The sequence below is a fragment of the Poeciliopsis prolifica genome, unplaced genomic scaffold (genome assembly GCF_027474105.1).
Source record: "Poeciliopsis prolifica strain line A6 unplaced genomic scaffold, Auburn_PproV2 SCAFFOLD013, whole genome shotgun sequence".
NCBI lineage: Eukaryota > Metazoa > Chordata > Actinopteri > Cyprinodontiformes > Poeciliidae > Poeciliopsis > Poeciliopsis prolifica.
Window position 1 is genome coordinate 2,460,709 of NW_026562388.1, and position 20,969 is coordinate 2,481,677.

At 39.6% G+C, this 20,969-nt stretch overlaps 1 protein-coding gene across 1 annotated transcript in view; it reads right to left on the reverse strand.

Moving 5' to 3' along the window:
• Window positions 1-807: 807 nt before the first annotated feature.
• The window catches only part of grin3ba (glutamate receptor, ionotropic, N-methyl-D-aspartate 3Ba), a 109,499-nt gene continuing 89,337 nt past the window's right edge, over window positions 808-20,969 (reverse strand). The window contains exons 9-12 of the mRNA XM_055038737.1: window positions 8,979-9,130; window positions 7,695-7,859; window positions 6,346-6,413; window positions 808-5,829 (exon numbers count right to left, since the gene is read on the reverse strand). Of these exons, the coding sequence (XP_054894712.1) occupies window positions 4,857-5,829; window positions 6,346-6,413; window positions 7,695-7,859; window positions 8,979-9,130 (1,358 nt within the window). The 3' untranslated portion in view covers window positions 808-4,856. The remainder of the gene's footprint in view (window positions 5,830-6,345; window positions 6,414-7,694; window positions 7,860-8,978; window positions 9,131-20,969) is intronic.

A 20,969-nucleotide genomic window follows, 5' to 3' on the forward strand; every position in this document is an offset into this window, starting at 1 on the left:
CAATTTCTAATTAATTGATCAGCTAAGTCAGAAGTCTGCAGCCTGAGGCAACATTAGACCAATATTCATTTCCAATACTTATTTTAAACAGAGCAGTTTAAAAAATAAAAATACAGTCACAGAATACTTCCGTATTTCTATGTATTTCTTTTCTTATTCGCAAAATGGAAAAACACCCCCAAAAAAGTCTCAAATAATTTGAAGGGGTTATTTCATTAATCTTAATGTTAGTTTTGCCCTGTAGAAAAAGGCATTTATAGTTTTAACTAAACATGAACTCAAAATATACCATATAAAGTAACCTGTCTAGCACAGTGCTATTCATGTTCAGCACTCACATCTTGATCAAAAATAACTTCAAATGGACAAAAATTGATATTTATATTAAGTTTTCTTTGCAGTTTTGCGCTCAAAATTATCCTGGCTGCATTAATACAATAAATATTTTTACAGTGGAGTTTTGACATAACATAAACTTACTTTATCTGACATCACTCTTAATGCATGATTAATAATAATAATAATAATAATAATAATAATAATAATAATAATAATAATAATAATAATAATCTGTGTAGAATCAGCTCAGGGTTTTATTGGTCCTTTGGCAAAATTACCCAAACTTCTGATTTTAAACTAAGTGTTTTTAGATTATAAAAAGATTCCACGCTATAATTATTATTCCTGCTTTTATTCATTATTTTTTGCACTGATTTGGTCACTGAATCTTCCCATTTTTAACTTGCAGCCGGTTACATCTGTTCTTTAAACAAATCCCTACTTTAAGAATCACATAATGCAAGTACATCAGTATATAAATGTTTATTTCAAAACATGAGAATGTCCATTTATGCATAAAATTTATTAATATGTCGATATTACTTTAATAAGTGATAATTTAAAAGTATCTCTTTAAGTATCCAGTACCACAAGCTTTTTCCTTGACAAAAGTCCTAAAATATTTGACGTCCTTGAAGACACCATGGTATGTGAACACAACCACTTCACACCACAGCAAAGGTTGAGCCGCTAAAATGTACATTAGTATCACCAAATAATAATAAAAAAATACTCATCAAGGTGATATCAGTGGGTGTTTTCAGATTTCTGAAATCTGCTTGAAGAGATTGAGAATCTCAAGACAATAAGTGTAACTGCATTGTTAAGATGCTGGAGAGACCAGAAGAAAGTTTATGAATGCACCTTTTACATGCCGTTATTTCTTTATACGCGAACCACGTGAACTGATTAATTTGTTTTGTTAATCAAAAATATCTCCCTGGAACCTCTCCAGGTTTCCATAGCCACTGGGAAGCAGGGATGCATCTCCCTCTAGTGGGCAACTGGATACCTGCAGGAGCGTCCACAAAATGAAAAGCAGACATGTTTAAAAAGGAAGGGCGCACAAAACAAGCCGAGGTCCCAATGGCAAGGTTTCTGGAGCCATATTTTTGTTATAATAATTTCTTCCATAATCCTAATAATGCACTTGGTTTTTGCAAGCTGTCAAACCCTAAATAGAATGAGCAGGAATGGGATGGGATTTTAATTAAAGGTACTTTGTAGTAATTTAATATTGCACCTTAAAAGGATTGGGGTTGGAAGAGGCATGAGGAAAAAGAGGATAATAAAAACCTAATGTGTTTTAAAAAAAAAGAAAAAAAAAAAGCTGAGATAACCAAATCTCTGATGGGTCAAACCACCTCAGTGGATTTTTCAGCAGCAGCTTTTTTACCTGTACATATACATGTGCTTTCAGCCTTTGCAATATATTGCACAACTAACTTTCCAAGAAGATCTGGGACGCTGTGTAAAACATCTACTCTTGAACAGAACTGCAAAAAAAAAAAAATGTTTTAAGCACTGACAAAGAACTTCTCATCTGATTTAATTACTGTGCATGCTCACAAACTGAATAATGCTGGCGGTCTGCAACAGCGAGCTGAAACCTGTTCATGGAGACGACTCTTCTATCCTGCTGGTGACTGCATGCACAATCGCTGCATATAATTCAGGATCTCAGCAAAAATGAGCAGCTTTTAACTCTTTTAACAACAGGCACTTAAACGGAAATTGACTGCAACCAAAAACAGTGAAAGAGATGTAAAGTTTTAAAGCTTTAAAAGCCATAAAACAGGACCAATCTGTTCAGTTGGAAAGACTGGTTATTACAGTACGTTTCATCTGTGTATTTACAGCTCTTGCTCGCTGTTTCGGCAATTACAACTGCATTAAATGTCTACATCGCTCTGATGTTTAATTACTGTCCCAGGCAGTTGCAAGAATGACTATAGGACTGGAAAGATATTTCAAAAGTAAGGTAAAAGTGAAATATTTGTTTCACCCAAATGCTGCGTTTATGCTGTTGGGTAATTCTAACTTATTGGATTATTTAAGAGAGACAAGAAAAAGCCTTATCAGTGCCAAACAGTGACATACATGTAGGTCTTACGCAGGTCAGAAACAATAAATAGTCATATTTAATTCAGTCGACCGTTTTAATGACTTTAGTCTGCTCTTTTACCTGCCAAGGAAAGCTAGTGCTACCTATATTCAGTCACATTTAGACAAAAGAATTGGTAAAAAAAAAATAAAAGTGAGGTGTTGCATTTATGTACGTCTTAATTCATAAATGCACTTCTTTTGATTTGTGTTGCTCTACTTGCAAGGGCTTAAATGTGATTTACCAGTTTATTAATTGAACTTCAAAACATTTTTTCTCTCTCATCACTCTCTCCTGCTCTCAGAGGTCACCTGGTCATGCGTTGTCATGGAAACGGGCCTACGAGCAGCGCTGACGAGGAAGTAGTGTGTTCAATCTCTCTCTCAGTTAAAACCCCCCACGTTGACTGGAGGGAGAGGAGACGGGTTGGACGGCGTTTGGGTCTGAATTATTGTTTGGCTTTGGACTTAGGTCGTTAAAGTGGAATGTAAATATGTAAATGTTTGTTTTTCAAAAGCGTTTTTGTCTCCACCTCTTAATTAGCACCGGCATTGGCATGTTTTGGAAGCAATGTCAGAATCCTTGTCCCTTTGCTGTAACAAATCTAAGAAAAATTTTTATACTAAAATATATGTAAAACAAAACAAAAAAAATCATCCTGTCTGATTTTTCTTGTTTTTTTGGGGGGGGTTTTGCATGTATTTTTTGACACCCTGGTTATCCTTAAACCAAAAGGTTTTTGACTTAAGAAAAGTAAATATTTCATATTTCCATTGTATTAAGGAGTTTCTGCACCAGATATGTCCATATTTCACAGGTGAGATCAAATGGATTGTACACGCAGCAGTTTCCAGAGTGCAGAATGTGTTTGGGATTTTATTATTATTTTTTCGTGTGTCTTCTCCTTCACATATTATTTGCATTTATGTTTTACACAGCATCCTCCTTTTTGATCTGAAACACACAGAGGCCAGGTTTCTACGTCTTGCATACGTAGAAAGCTGGCCTCTGTGTGTTGTTTGATCTCACCTCAGAAAAAAATGAAGAAGTAAAATGAGAGAGCGAGAGAACAAGACATTGGATGAAGTAAATCATATTCCGATGTCATCCATTTCCATTACCCGTGAAACATTCACCTGTTATGTCTTATTTAGCAGAGAGAGAGAAAAAAATAGAAAATATTTAAGGACAGGCTATAATATCAAGACAGTTACAGTTTGAGTCCATTAAATTTAGCGATTTAAAGTCTCCATCCTTATAGTTTCTTCTTTTCGACCTCGCTTTCTGCAGATTCTTGTGTCAGGCTGGTGTTTTGCACTTCAAATTTTTAATTTGGTTAGTCACCTTTTAATTTGATTAAAATAGATTTTCTGCCCTCTTGCCACTGATTATGTAGTTGCCAGAGGCCATCTTCTTTTTAATCAGTTGTGGTTAATCGATCTTGATGTGAAAAGCCACCAAAAGTTCACTTGTTTTTCTTCTACCAGTTTTAATCTATCTGATTTGGAAGATTAAGACACCGTCGCAATTGCTGCTGCTTTCCCTAAGACTAGTTTTTTTTTGTTGTTATTGCTGGGTAAATGTGGAAGTTTCATCATCGCTCAAGAATCAGCTTTGCGTTTGTCTCTGGGTATAAATCGAAGTGAGAGTGGAAATTGTTGAAATTAGGTGGATTGCTACAAATGAAATTGTGAATAAACTTTCTGACATCTCACCCCTGAACTAAAAAACCCCCCAATGAACTCCAACCGAATCGTGTCAATTCACCCCTTTGCCAATTCATTCATTGCCGTTTTGTCACTTCTTTGCATAATATCTGTCCAGTTAAATCATTGTATGCCAGGTTGTGTCTTTGATCCTCACTGAGAGACATTTAAAGGATTATGCACTAAATTTTCACTTAGAGCCAGGTTGCTTATTCTCTTAAAACATGAAGTGATTCATGTTTTATGAATCTTTTTTTTTTTTTTTTACCAGCTGATTGTATTTACTCTGGTTATCATAATCTTGTATTAAAATTTGACTTGGTATAACAAAACACAAGAAACTCATAAAAGGGGGGCACATTTGTGATCTTTGAGATCAACCCTTGTTACCTCTAATCACACCAAGATGTCTCATATTTCCAATTTGAGTCACATTTTCTTCCAGCAGAATGTAAGTTGGATATATTTGAAATTAGTTAGTGTGGTGTTCAGGTGACTCGGGGACAGTATAAAACATCCTGTGGCATAAGGCTCCATTTCAAACCTGAAAAGGTCAGCTAGAAAAAGACCAAAGCTGCAAAAGCTACAAAATGGCAAAAGGGTGAAATGACCAGAATCTGTTCTGAGCCATCTTCCCGCGGCTGTGCTAGCTCCACCTGACTAGTTCTCTGTTAATTCCTGCACACCAGAAGGCTTCAGAGAACCAATCAGGTTCCACTGCTTACACTTGACTGGTTGGCTTTTGTCCTCTCCAAAGTGTTCAGAGTGCGTGATAGGTTGGCCTTCTGTCTGTCCAGGCTAGAAGCGTTCCTTGTCTGGACAGTTATGTTCCCAGCACCTTGTTGGTTAACTTGACTTCGCTCCAAACTCGAAGTGCGGGACTGGACAGTCCTTTCTCCTGTCACAGTGACGACGGGGCGTGATTGAGTGGCTCTTCCTCTGTCCAAACTGTTCACTGTGTTTAATTGGCTGGTCCGTCCAAGCCCCGCGGTACCAGCCCCAGCTGTCTGGCTGGGCCTTCCTGTCTGCTGATTGTTCAAGGTTTGCAGTTGGCTGGTCCTGTCTCTTTCTGGGAGTTTGGACAGGGTGGAACTGCTTCTGTCTGTGTTGATAGTCTGGACCCTCTGTCTGTCTCTCTCCCTGTCCAGACTGGTGTCCCTTCGTACCAGCCCGCTCCTCTCTCTGTCCAGGCTGGTCTGGATCTCAGCTCTTCGAGCCAGAGCTTCTCTCAGCTGGTTGCGGAAGGTCTCGATCTTCACCTGAAGCTCCTGCAGTTCCCCCTCCCACAGGCTGGTCTGAGTAGCCCTATTTCCCAGGGGAGAGAGGACCAAACCTGTGGACGTAAGGGTAGAGACCGGACCTCCATTGACATGGAGATTGATCTGAGGCGGGGAGGTAAAGCTGCCCAGGCTGCCAAAACCAAACCCTCCCAGACCGAGGCCAGGACGGCCGACCATGCCCGGCCGACCACGCACCGACGCTGTGTGCGTGCGCAAGCGGTAGCTGTGAAGCGTGTCCAGGTCAAAGTGTACGCGTTTCTCCTTGGGTTCATGAGACGGCGAGGAGCTTCCGGTTTCACCAGCTGTGGTGGAAGCAGGGAGGGATGTGGGAGGGGACGGCGGAGAAGGCTGATGCTGTTTCCTGTGTAAGGTACAGTTTTCTGAGATACAAGAGGAGGGCCTGGAATAAGAGAGGAAGATCGCAGCATGTTTCAAGTGACATTCAGTACAACAGAACAAGAATAACATCCCTACATATATGAGGAAGCAAATCTTTTTTATAGAATTTCTAATCTAATATTCTTTGGTCTACATTTTGATTTTGTGACACATGCAGTATTTGTCAGCACAAAGTATCATACAATACCTCGCAAAACTTTTCATAACCCTTTAATCTTTTTATTTATCGTACATTTTTTTCTCATACTACACACTTCACTGTCTTTTGTTGACATTTAAAGGGAAACAAGAAGTGGTAGTAAAATCTCAAAATGAGTATAGATGCAAATACTAATAATCAGAATACATTTTAAAAGATGTAAACTACTAAAAAAAAAAAAAAAAAAGACAATAATGTGTATTTGCAACTATGCGTTTGTGCTGAAGTGTTTAAGCTGCATTTAGCAGGACATTTTCAGAACAAGGGACTGTGAACACAGAGAGTAAACGAAGATCAAAATGTCAGTGAGCTCATTACTTTTGGTCAAGGCCGGTCAGCTCCTTCCCGACATCCTCATATGTAGTGTTGAGCGCTCTGTGGATTTTCTGCAAGCAGAAGTGATGATAAAGAAAAAAATAAAATAAAATAAATATATATATACATCTGACCTGTGTCAAATTAGGAAAGCTATTTTCAAGGCATTAATATTCCACCTAGTTTCACAGCATCTGTGGCAGCTTTGACTCAGAAAATTCAGAGGAGATACTCTGGATTTCAGCAAAAGACACATTTTTCATGCTTGCCATTTTGAGACAGTTTAAGGCAAGTGTTAGTGTTTGTCCAAATGCACACAGTTAAAATACATAATGAATGAACATGCTTTCATTTTCCCGGTTCTGCTCAGAAGATTACAGACATTCACCATTTGCTCTTACCGATTTAATAGAACCACTTATTTTTTTGTAATTTTTTTTTAGAGCAAACACAAAACGACAACGGTAAGCATAAAAAATTCACGATGTTTACAGCTATGACGAGTGCATATAAACGTCTGGCCAGAACATTACAGCCTCGGTAACGAAACTTTTTCTTATTTTACGGGGCTCGTATTGAACTACGACGTCAGAAACCGTAGATAGCGGCGCTGAAGCGGCTGCCCTTTTAGGAAAATGTAGCAAAAGAATGCGAGCAGTCTTGATATTCAGACTGCTGGTTCCATTATTCACTCCAGAAACTGCCACAGGGCTCTCATTTGGTAATGACTAGAGTTGCATAAGAAGAAAAACTTCACATGACCTTTAAATTCTGCTTTGTTATTCATTTGCTATTTCAATATTGCTGCAAAACACACAAATTCTCACATGCAGTATGTTGTATTAAAATCTCGAGCCCTGTTTTGTATTTCAAGAACCCATTAGCATCAGATGAAAGCGACTTTTACTGACAAAAGGCATAGATGTGTAATGGGCAGGCCATGAACCAGAGCATATAGCACTGCTTATCGGAAATGTGCTTAATTTAAGAAGTTTAAATTAACTTCTTAATTTATAGGCAGCATTAGAACTTAATTAGGTAATTAACAAGTTTTTTCCCCCCATTAATTAATGTAATTAACACAACATAAAGAGGTCAGACTGTATCTTTCCTCAATGATAAATAACCAAATTGTAGCTATAATGATCTCAAAGTAAGTGCCATTAAAAGTTTGCAACAGCAGAGGGCGCAGGTTATCTGCAAGTGATGCAGGTGGGAACTTTGCAGCAGGAGCAGCTGGAGTGCATGAACACCAGAGACTAATATTAAGATTACAAGCAACGTCTGCACATCTTTGCAGTATATTTGGTTCGGTGTGTGTGCATGTCTGTCCACTCCATGTGTTCACCCACCTGGCTGGTGTGCAGCCAGTACTGCAGGGTGTTGGAGCGCCGGAGGCGGGGGACCACCAGGTGATAGAAGGTGTGTTCACCTGCCAAGGTCAGCAGAGCTCCGCCGACACCCATGCACAGCAACACAAACAGACCTGAAAAATGCTGGATGCCCATCTGCAGAGTCTGTCGAAGAGACAGGAGGGAGGGAAGGAAGACATGGGAGCGTCAGAAACCGCTGGAGCCGAGAGCTGGCAGGGACTCAAATGGAACGATTTCTTATTTATTCTTAAGCTAATTACCATTAAGGCCGCCGCTAGTGAGTGCGCAATTGATATTCTGCTGTTGTAGTGCGGCTGTGTAAGCCCATAAGAGTAGTAATAAAGTGTAAGAGAAAAAAAAAACAAAACATGCTGGTAGAGGGGGAGAGGGAAGACCGAGGAAGGGAGAAGTGGAAGGCTCAACTAAGAGTAATAAAAAGGAACAGCAGTTAGCAGAGAGACGATAAAAGGGGAAAATGGAGAAATAAAAAAGCACTTTGTTTCCTTTCCGTTCGCCCACAAGCCTTAACTCAAGCAACGTCCATCTTATGACAAGTTCATCAGAGGAAGTGGCGGGGCCGGCGGGGAGCTCCTCCACCACCGTCTAATCACGTTTCTCCCACCCAACTCATTTCTGCGTCGCCTCTGATGGCAATTAGCCCCATGCTGACTCGACAAATTCATCAACATCTACAATGACCTCCTTCTGCTCCTGATCCAGGAGGCCAACTTTGCACTAATGCTCGCATTGTTTCAGAGTAGCCAGCTCTCCAGGCTTTAAATGGGATGAAGACTAATAAGTTCCTGGTGCGGGGTGAAGTTAAGGTTGCGTAATTGCGCTTTGCTTCCATATTTCAACTTTGAAGTAGGATCCTTTAAAAGCAACGGCCGAAGGGAGTTGTATTGCTCCTTTAGTTGCGAATATGAGATACAGGCAGAGTGCTGTATCTGGGGATTTTAATCTTTCACAAAAAAAAAAAGAGTGAAAGGAGACGGAAGCACAGAGAACTTTATGTACTCTTCAATCACACACAAAAAATACGACGAAAAAGGAGTCGACACTCGGTTTGAGCTTGAAACGGTGGTTGAGGTCGGTGAATAAATCTGAGTTTATGTAATTTTGGTGACTTATGCGTGCGTCTTTGTGCATGTGTGCTTTAGCTGGCAGCCAATCTTGTCTGCATCCCAATGGGAGACTCATTTATAGGCTTCGCTCTGTACACAATACACGTTCACCATGTGAACACTCCCACTGATGACTTACCTCAGTGACTGCAAAGACTCTCTTTCCGCAGGGTACAACCTTATACCATTTGTCATGCAGCATGTCCATGAAGCCGTCAGACTTGTAGCGACTCACAAACTCTGACACATTGCGGGTCAGAGGAGAGCCCTGGGGAAGGCCTATGCCGTAGCCTGGAAGAAGACATAGACATGGATGTAAATGAATGTTCCCTCGGTGGAGGGACTCAGAACTTTAGCTGTGCCCGAGGAACAGGGCATATAAACTTTGTTTTTTCTTTTTTTTTTTTTGTAGGAAAACAGTTGGCCGCTCGGAAAAAAAGCCAAAGGGCAAATTCCCTACGGAAAATATGTAACTTCAGTTTCCAGGCTTCACTTTGAATCAGAATCAACCGTGTTCTCTGCCTGAGTACAGTGCATGAGCACAATATTTAGTGCAGTAACCACACATTTTATTGGGCACACCTCGCTTGCACTTGGTTGGACGCCATTTTGCATTCACAACTCCCTTAGTTCCTCATGGCGTAGATTCTGCGAGGTGTTGGAAACGTTCCTCTGGGATTTGGCTTCGCAATGACAGGACGACATCACAAACGTGCTGCTGATGTGTCCTGTTGCATGTTCACGATGCCAATCTTCGGTTGCATTGCATCCAAAAAGCTGCTTTCCTGAATAAAGATGAGGCGACTGTGGAGGCCATTGAAATATGTCGTTGGGTTCGATAAACACGTTTGATGGAAAGGGTCAGCGCTATCACACATGGTCACAGAACCAGGCGATTTTTGTGAGCCTTCACTATTTGCTTCAGTTTCCTGTTTTTGCTGGGAAAAGTTGCGTCTGGACTTCTGCTGCTATGGCCCATTTGCTTTGGAGTTCAATGAGTCGGACATTCGGAGATGATACTCTTCATACAGTTGTAGCTAATAAAATAAGAATATTATTAAAAAGTAAATATATAGCAGTAATTCAATTCAGCAAGTGAAACAATATATAATTTAATTACACATAGGTGGCCATTTACCAGCTTGAGTTACGACAATCTGCCTATAGGTAGTGAAAACACAACATTTAAGGTTACTTTTTAGGATATTGCATCAGACCAATGTTTAACACAGAAATGAGGGCTCAATGAAAAGTGTATTTAAGAACTGCTCAAAGGTTGTTATTTTCAAAAGATATTATTAATCTGGCGAACAAGTCTCATTGAAATGAAGATTCTATTTTATTGAATATGACTGTGAATTGAGGTGTTTCACACTCAAGAGGTGTTTCACAGTTTGAAAGCAAAGGAATCTAAAGAAAAGCTCATAAACAGAAAGAGGCCCTTGAAGAAAACCCAACAAAAGATAGAAATATTAGCAAGAGGTCTTTCATTTCATGCATGACCTCCAATGGTATCGGAGACAAATAAATAGATGTCAGTATTCTTCTATGTGAGAGGTGACAAAAATAGTCATCTTTGTCCTTTTGTTGGAACTCAGTGAAGCATCCTAATTTTTTGTCTGGACAAGATATTACTTTTACTCGTTTCCTTGCACACAGCCAGACCATCAGTCATCAGTCTGATTCTGGGTTAATCAATGGAGCAAGATTTGCAGACGCCAGCCTTAAAATATCTTCTTATTCATTAAACCAGCTGTGTCTATTTGCATAATTTCAATGCACATTGTCAAATTCTATCAAATAATCCCCTCAGGGTTAACACAGTTTCCTACCACTGGCCTCTCTCGACGGCATAATTAGCTACACCTTATTTATTAGAAGTGATTGTGAGGCAGGAAAAAACAACAACAAAACAATCTCCTTTTTACCATAATTGTGTTTAAAGTGTGCTGGGATGTAAGGGGAGGTATTCGTAATCTTATTTGCTCATCAAAAATATACTTGAAGTGATGTTTTATTGATTTTATGCATATTTTAGAGATCCCTTAGTTTCCTGTAACAGACATTCGGGGGTGTCTAAATGCTTGTTATACAAAGCTCCTCCATGGAATTGCACCTCTAGACTAGCGGCAGTAGCAATTCGCAGTCTCTCAGGTCAAACCTCTATAGACCGGTTGTAAACTACTCGACATCTAGTGCAGTTTATTTGGGTCCTGCTGCAGACACCTACTTTGTCAGCCAATGTCAGAAGAAATGTGAACAATATGATTGTAAGGCGAATAAAGAAGTACAACTTTGAAATCCTTTGCCAAAACTGTTGCTCCATTACATTTTGTTAACAAGGGCGGTCAGTAGTTACAAAGCAGAACAAATATACACTTAGATACACCGCATCAGCATCTGCCTTTATCCGCTTTGTTGCTAACTGATGATACAGACAGGGAATTTATGAAGACATTGTTTTTAAAGGTCACAGGGTTGTGACTCACCCCACGGGATGTTTCTCACAGGTCTTCCTCTTCTGTACTTGCCCTTTTCAACTCGCAACTTCTTACATTTCTACCTTGATTTTAGTTGTGAGTGGTGACGGCTGAATCAGTGTGGACAGCATTAGATAACATTCAGTTAGTGTTTTTAAAAACAAAAAGTAAGTTAAGCGGTCCGTCATTCAATTTCTAAAACACTGAATATTGATCCAAATACAATTTCTTAAAAAAAAAACATCCTTTGAGCTGTTATAAATTGTTAAATATACAAAAATCCAAGTAAGTGGCACAGACATACAAAACAATATCTGGGGAATGTATTGTTATCTCATGGCTTCCAATGTACCATTATTACATTTCGTGGAATAAATGTTTCTGTTCATATTTAACTGAGGCTGAGCAGCAACAAAAGCTGCAGCGCCATCAGCAAACAGTGTACTAGCTTTACGGTAGAACAGTTACATGCAAGCAATTTCTCACAATAATGAACATGAGAGCCTGGTGGAAATTTACCAAAACACAACTGAATCACTCAAAGACTATGCAAGAAAAACATGAGGATCTGTTTAAAGGGATTAACATACCCAAAACAAGCATTTAGAAATGAAACCAGACTAGTGTTCTGATTAAGGCCTTTTCTAAATCGTCTTCACTGGGTTTACTGACCTAAATAATCTCTCTATTACTGTTTTTAGTGCACATTCTGCACTCAGCCACCATGCACATTATTTCCTCGATCTAAATGGCTAAATATTTTTCGTCTTTCGGAAAGATTTTATAAAGTAAGTAAAACCGGCCTCAGCTTCTGTTCAGTGAATTTGCTGTGATATTGTTAGTGTGAGAGAAATTGCTTTGATTTTCTGTAAACTCTCATTTCAGACAATTTGCTGGAGCCCCCACTGAAATGCATTGCATGCCTAACTATCAACAAGTCATATCAAAACAGAGGCTAGACCCGCTAATGTTTGCCTTGCCCTTCTGGAAAGTGCTCAAAGTAGAATTGTAGTCATATTTCTACTATTTCTAGGAAGCTTGTTGCTGTGTGCGTTGAGAAAGAAATAACTTTAGAAACAAACTATAAAGTTTTTTCAATTGTAGGTAAGCAGAACACTATGGCCAGCATTTGGCATGTTTGTAGATTTTTCGTAGAGCATATCTAAAATATTGAAAAGAAAATGCAGCTTTTGGGAGCTGAAATAGGAGTAGTGCTAGGTGACATGCGAAACATCCAATTCAGGAGTGGCGTTTATTTTTTGTGTGGTTGATTAGCTGCCCACCAAAAACCGAGATTATAAACACCATTTATTTCCACTGCCCATATTTTTGTATATTAAGATGTGTCTAGTACTTAAATCACTTAATTGGCAGTTCAAATTTTATAATGTATAAAGTATGTAATAAGAACTATGAAGTGTAATAAATGAAATCCATTATGTAGTTCATTAAATCTTCCTTGTTTGTCGACGTTGTTACATTGTTCTTATTTCTCTGTATAAAGCTGAAAATGTGTGGGGTTACAGGACCGGAGAGCAATAAAACACACCACACTCACAGTTAATAATTATATAACCATTAATGTTTTTAATTAAGTAAGATATTAAAGTACGTCTGTCACAAGTCTTTATTGCTGTATCGCCTTAATTGCTTTTGTGACATTTTCATGTATCACTGTTTGTAATCTCGAAAGACAAATGACTCTGCCCTTCGCAGGCTTGCAGAAACTGCCTTTGATCTGCATTATACCATGCATCTGTGCAAGTAGGAAAAAAAAAAAAAAAAGCCAAACCGAAATCTGTTCCTTAGCTTTCAATCAAAAGACTCTGAAAATTACAAACTCCCCTGGGGTTGTTTGTTTCATCTCATCTGTACTGCAGTCAAAGATGCGGTCGAGCCAACTTTCTTTCTTTCTTTCTGTTTTTTTTTTAGCTTTGTGGGGTTGTCTCAGGCTTGGCAGCTGTTTGTCTGTGTGTGCGTGTGTGTGTGTGTGTGTGTGTGTGTGTGTGTGTGTGTGTGTGTGTGTGTGTGTGGGTGTGTGTGTGTGTGTGTGGGTGTGTGGGGGTGTGTGTGTGTGTGTGGGGGGGTGTGTGCCCTATGTGACTGTCAAGGTGTGTGAGCCTGATGGGGTTGTGGACAAAAAGAAAAAAAAAAGAAAAAGAGGAGAATAGCAAAGGTTCACGCAACTGTCACACTCTGCTTCCTACATTACAAAGCCTGTCTACGCTCAACTCCCCTCTGTTCCCATTTCTATCTCTGTTCCTTCTTCCCTCCTTTTGCCATCATTTCATTATTCCTCCTTCTCACACTGAGGTCATTTCTCTCTCTACTGCCGCCGGTCGTGTCCCCCTCATCGCTGTCATCCCTTTGCTTTTGTTCTCTTTCTGCTTCAATCCATTCTTCTTCACATTTCTCAGGTCCTCTCCCGGGTCCACTCATCTGTCTCCACACGTCTCCCTCCTCTTTTCTTTTACTTCCAGCCGACAGACGGCTTTCTTTCTGTCATCAGCCAATCTCCATCTGCATTTCTGTGGCGCACTCAGTCAGGCAGTGAAATGCAAGTGGGCAGCCACTTGTCATTTGTTTGGATTGTGTCCCCCAGACGTTCGGTTGCTTCATCTGAAGCCTGAAGCCGTAAAGTCGTCACTCAAATTCCCACACAGCGACTTAAACAGACGTGATGGTGCACTTTAGAAGCACTCAATACAATAAAACTGAAAAAAAAAAACTGTTTGATAGTGTGTGGAATATAAGAGATACAATAAAACAGATTGCATGAATTATTAATTTGTAACCAACATATGAGTGTTGAACTGCTGTTAATTCTGCCTTGTTGCTGAAATGTGCTACACAAACAAACTGTATTTAAATGCTTTTTGTTTATGTGGCCCTTTTTCAAACATATCATTCCAATTTAAATTATTTAGGAGACATTTTTATACTTGAATTGAACCATTTGTTTTGACAAATACTTAAAAATGCTGATCATTTCTAAGCAAAGATGAGGGCGAACGTTACTTTTACAAAGCTACATAGGTCTATAATTTTTTTCATCCAAGTTCAGTTGTTTGTCAAATTTTAAAAGATGAGGTTGTGAAGACTTGCACAGAGTAAATATCAGGTGAAAAAAATGCAGTTGTGTTGGGTAAAGCAGCAACATCAAGAAGTCTCGCCTGTAAAGTCATTCTTGTTAATCTCCAAAGAAACTGTGCAGAAATGCAACTGCACCACACCTTCTTTATGTAGCCATCGTCGGCCATCTTGCTTTCTGCCCGCAATTAGCTTTTATCACGGCTACAGATGGAAATGATTATATTTTGGGTTCAAGTCAGTCAATATGAATGAACATTTAACACATCAGTCCAAAAAAGTGGCAGAAAGAGGAAAAAAAAACCTTAACATGCAGAGGTTCAAGTAAATTGTATTTAAAATGTCCACTTCTATCCTTTATGTCCACCCATACAGTGAGTGCAAAGTAAGGTTTGACGAAAGGGGATAATAGCAGACAGCTGCTGATGGATTTCAGAAGCTTCTGGCACGGAACAGTGCTTCGTAATTATGTAGTGGATCCTCTAAATTATGTCTTTAGCATAAAATAGAAACAGAACACCTGGACAGTATTGCTATTTTGAGATTGAATCTGTGATATGTTTCTCACCCTGCGTTAAAATCAAACTTGCTCTAGTGCACGAGCGTCATAATTTAGGAACAAAATGATTGCACTGTACAGCATGCTGATGATCGCAGCTGTGATTTGTCTGTTTTATGCAACATTATCCACAGAAAACAGCAACAAACTGTTCTAAACAGTCATTTTTGGTCCAAATTGAGTGGTTCCTGCGGCTCACACCAGAAACCGCGGAACACGGCATTGCCGCATTTACGGTTTGGACAGTGCAAAAGAAACTATATGTGTCGGGCTTATGCATGTACCGTTGCATAGTTGAGACATCAAGCATAAATTTAATTAGCGAGATGTCTGTTTTGCTTCCCATGCGTTCTCGCTCGGCATTACAGCAACATTGAACTTCCAGCTAACATTAGCACGTGGCTGACAGCAGTTTTTATTATTATTTTTTTGACTGCTTTTGCAGTGAGGCTGGGTGCGCTAATTGTGCTGGAAGACAGGTAGGTGGTTCTGAGTGTCAAAATGACATCCAGGTGAATGCCGAAATCTGGGTAGAGCCTGGCAAAGCGTCCTCCTTCCATCCGTTTCGCAAATGAACATTTAAAAAAAAAGATGTGATTCCACCTCTTTTTATTGCTTCTCGGCTCAGTTCTGTGCTCAGTGTGCACACATCCTATGCACACGGACGTCAAACTGATTTGGAGCTATGCAGATTATTCAGCAGCTGTTGTGACATCCATAACCCCGTTTCGACTGCTAAATATTGTGGACTGCTTTCTTTAAGTACAAACCGTTGGATATAAATTCAGCTTCACAAGATTGCCTGTTTCAGATGGCTTCACTTAGCTGTCACTCTATCAAAGTTTAGTCCTTCCCAGACTTTCTCAAATTCCCATGCTTTAGCCCCTCTGCCAGTTTTACTCAAGTCGCTGCCAAAGAACTAACTGTTCACTTGATGGCCGAAATCTCCCCAACACTTGACAGGAGCCATTGTAAGACAGTAATGGATGTAATTCACTTTACCCGTCAGTTTTAATGCTGTGCTTGACTGCAGTGCATTGTGTGTGACCTTCATGTGGCTGACTTTGATTTTTCATCCAGGATGCTGGAACCGGTGAAAGAGACGCAGGGAAATGCTAAAAATGTACTCACTTGAGAAAAATGAAAATATAGCTTGAGAAATGTGATTTTCAGCAACTTTTTAGTTTTTCTTTCTTCATCTTTTCTTTAAGTTAACAACTGTCAGTAATCTGGCGAGATAAAAATGTGCATGATAGAACAATAACTTTTGTTGTGTTGCGTAGCGATAACTATTTTTTTATTTAAAAGGAGAAACGCATAGTGCTGCCTAAAATTTGAAAAGAAAAAAAAAATTCCGTTACTCCAACTCTATCCAAATCAAATTTCAATTGAATCCACAAACAAAGTAGGTTGGAAACAGAAAACTCATACAAGAGATAGAAAGAAATGGAAAGAATTTAAATGATGTATCGATACACAAGTCAACACAATGTAACTCACTCTCCAGTATCAATTTTGTGAGATTAATAGGTGTTAACGAAGCTATTATAAGCAGTGAAATAAAATAGACGATTTGATTCATGCAGAAGCCAGGAGCTCCCTTTCTGCTATTCTTTAAAAGATCACAAGAAAAGGTAAATGTTCATATGTCAATTTACGCCAAATGACAATTAGTACATGGATTTGAGTTTCTGAACTACAGCAATGACACAGTATAGGTAGACTGAATAGCGTGCACTTATGAGAAAAAAGAAACATCTATTTCAATCATTAGAAACTTGACTTGGACTTGGAGGGGTGGATGACTTGTGAATATGTCTACAACACAAACATTTTGTGGAAGTGACAGCCCTTGCATGTATTTTTCTGCCAGTAGAAATTTGTATTTTTGAAGAGAAGCAATTATGAGAATCTTTGCTTTGAAAGTGAAGTTCCTCCCCTTTCATCAGGTTTGTGCCTGAAGAATCTGAATTTCCAATGCATATTAAAAAAAGATACTCAAGCCTTTTGACTTCACTTTCAGTCACAATCACAAGCATGAATAAATTGTGGCCTTATTATTCTTAATGATGCATGAACAATGTCATAAAATAGGACCAAAAAATTTTGAAAATGGGCTAAGCTAATTTTTAAATGATCAACTTGTAATCATGACGTTTTGATTATTATTATTATTTATTTTTTTTTTTTTTTATCACGGCTGTCTAAATGATCTTTTAAAATTTTGCTTTGCATTTCTTTTAATCCGAGTCTCTGGAATTCCAGCCAGAGAAACAGACAAAGGTGTCCGTGTATTTGCCCGCGTCGGACGTGAGCTGCCCGACCAATAACAGCCTTAGCCCTGGTAACAAAGTCCTCTCCCATCCTTATTTTGATCTTCAGACGTACTCCGTGCTGCTTGGCTGAACTTGAATGGTGCGCTTATGCGCAGAGGAAGAAAACACATTCACAAACACGTCTACACACCCGCGCACATAGGCAGCAGCAGCAGCAGCGAGCAGCCCCGCGTTCAGTGGCAATATTATTAATGGGGTGTGTCTCGGCTGTCGTAAACATCTCCCAGCAGCATTCAGAGGAGACAGACACACAGCGACACCCCCGCATCTCTCTCCAGTTAAGCAGCCAGAAGATTTCAGCTGAGCACTTTGCCTGCAGCAACTGCACACTCCCAATTCTTCTGCATCTCCAGACCGCAAACTTCTCCATAAATCCTTCCTCAGATGGACCAAATAACACTTCCTCTCTTTCTTCCCCTCTTACTTTTCCCTCTCTTTCCTGCCTTAGTCCATCTGCTTGGGGTAAAGGTTTGTCTTGATTAGGGGACTCTGTTGGCTGGCTCTTTTATCACTTGCTGTGCAGAAAGGCACAGGGCTGGCAGTGGGCAAATGAAAGCCCTCTATCTCCTTCCCATGGCCGACTCCAACCTCGGTCGGCCCTTTTGTCTGGTTATTTTTTTGTTGTTCTTTTTGCCATCTTCTTCCATCTCATGCGCTGCCCTTTCTTTTTTTTTTCTTCCTTGTGTTTTCAACGTTTCGTGTCTGGGTCATTTCCTGCTCATTCTTCTAACACTGCAAAGATTTATTGAGGTATTCACTCCCATCCTCCTCACTCACTCTATGGGGGTAAATAACCACTGATGCCCAAAGTAGATTCCTTTAGCCTGCTTTTTCACACGGAATATGAATCACGCAGTCATCAAACTGACCCGTTCTACATACCAATGAGACCCGGCTTACCACTGCGATCAAGAGCACTGCAACAACGGCGCTTCTTAACTCGCTTTGTTGTGTGCAGCGAAGAAAGGAGTAGATATTCTCCAGCGCACAACAGTTGTACACCAAGCAAGGAAATGCGTGAGCGGGGTCTTTCTGAGGCTGCACATTGAGTGACAGAGAAGGTGCAACAAAGTAAGTGTTTGCTCCCACGTGGCACCCTTACTAGTAGTATCTGCTTGTCTTGAAGATGTGAAGACTGACACAAACACAAGAACGCAAGTTCGTCCCATCTCTGCAGGAGCCTCCTCGTGAGACGAGCTGAGTAGGGTTACAAGTTAACAGTTTGACATATTTAATAAATTTGTTCTTCGAGCTGAAATTTCAGGTCAAAGTCACCTTCACAAGGCGTATAAGTGCAAATGGCATGTGACTAGAATAATGTAAAACCGTGAATAATAGCTTTTCATTTAACAGAGTGAAAGAGAGGCTGGCTGTTATTAGACAGAGGACATGATCTTGTCTTGCAGGTCGTCGGCAGCCTTTTGTTTCTTAAAGCGACATAGTCCACTGCTCAACACATGTGTAGACGTCGTTCCCGATGAAATTGTTACAGCTAAACAACTTCCTTAAATCTAAATCGGATCAACCATTAATCACCACACACACTGAAAAAAAAAAGTGACCTTCCAGCCAAAGTTACTACAAGAACACACTAACCAATTATCCTGGAGGGGACAAATTCATCTGGGTAGAAAGGCATCCAAGTTCTTGGAAAGTTACAAGGTCAAACGAATAATGACTGGCACCCCTTCAAAATAAAAAAATTTAAAAAAAATCCCACATTTGCCAAAAAAAAAAAACAAAACAAAAAAACAACAACAACAAAACATTGATGATATCCAAAACTTCTGGGACAATATTGAAACACATTTCAAATACAGTGGAGGTCGTATTATGATCTGGCTTCAGGACCTAGACGACCTGCTATTAATGATGGAACCATAATGTTATTTTGTCCCTTTGGTACAATCGTTATTATTTTACTTAGGAATATAAACAGTGTAAATGAAAACCTAACATATCTCGTTTCAAATCCAATAAATTAACATTGATCAAAGTATTCATTCTGATGTCTGAAAGTTCAGACTTCACTTATTTGTTTTTAAAGGAGCATCTGTGTTTGGTTCAGCTGATTCGAGTATAATTGAATTTGCACTGGAACATTACCAACTGAGTTTCAATGCTGTCTGGGCCACTTTTCACTTCACCTCAAAAATACTTAATTCCAAAGGGAAATTAAATGTTCTTGTAAGTCTTAAGGTCTATTTTATTGTCCCCATAGGAGAAATTTGTCTTGGAAAACGTGCTAAACAATTTTATCCAGGTTTCTTTAAACATTTGCTGTTGCTGCATCTGTCTGTGGGCAGGAAGGACCTCCTGTAGTTGTTTTTATCACAGCACAGATGAATAAATTTCTTGTTGACAACAAAACAGTCTTATGAACAAGAAGCTCAGGGTTATCTGCAAGCTTTCTAAAAAGAATGTTTTGTAATGTATTGATACGTTTAAATTGAAAGATGACTAATATGTAATAGAGGTGGTATTTAAACAATTACAAAAACTGTTAGCAAACTCCCACCACAAGGCTCAACGCCAATGATTCAATGCAGAATTAAACCTACTTCCTCTGGGGTAAATGTCTGTCTTGATAACCTGATTTGGTTAAAGCTAACCTCAGGTTTTATTATAAGCCTGGCGGGCCACCAGGCTTTACTTGTGCCCCACCAGCTTAAGGATTGCTTATTTACTTCAGTCCTTTTAAAATGTTTGCATTTTTTAAGACTTTATAGATGTCGTTCAGGTATTATTCTTACAATTTTTCAATAACACATAATTATAAAGTGCTATTCTCAAATTTTCTTTGAGAAAAAAAAAGTAAAATAAAAAAACATAATGGGCTTCTGGACCCTGCTGGGACCCAACCACTGTGCTTAGCAAATTTTCTAGGGAAAACCTTGAACCTGGTTCCTAAAATAAGGTTTTGCAAAATTTGCAGTCAGAGGTTTTAGAGTGATAACAAGACGGGAGAAAGTAGTGTGTTTACCGCTTAACCAGTAAGTTTGGGAGCTGCATGAAATGCTTGCTGGAACCATCTTGGTAGCACACCAGGTTCTTTTTCCTCATTCATGCCATGGCCCACACTGTGATTATCAAATAGAACAAAAGCGAAGACCTCAGCTGTGAAAAAATGTCCTCCCCCGGAAGTCTCAAAGCAAAGATGGCACTGGGACACACACACACACACACACACACACACACCCCACACACACACACACACACACACACACACACACACACACACACACACGCACGCACGCACACACACGCCCCCACGCACACACACACACGTAAGTTGATAAACACATACACTTGTTCACACACACCAACATGCAGTAATCCATGCATGCATGTGGCACTGAGGACGAACTTGCATAAACTAAACCCCTATGCGGGTCATTAGGTGTTTCCTGTCTGGCTATGGATTTGTTTATGGGCCTTATGGCTGGTTTGCTGTTAGTCTAACTTGTGATCATTAAGTCCAAAGTCTTCTTGTCTAACATTGTCTTATTAATAATAGATGGCTCAGTACCCCGGGGGCATTATAAGCTCACACACTTGTTATCCTGTCAGTCATGTTGCTGACTACAGCATTTGATCTTGATCTTTGCGTGAGTTCACAGCAGAAAACTGATCTTTCTAAGATGAGTGTGTGAGTATGAGATAGA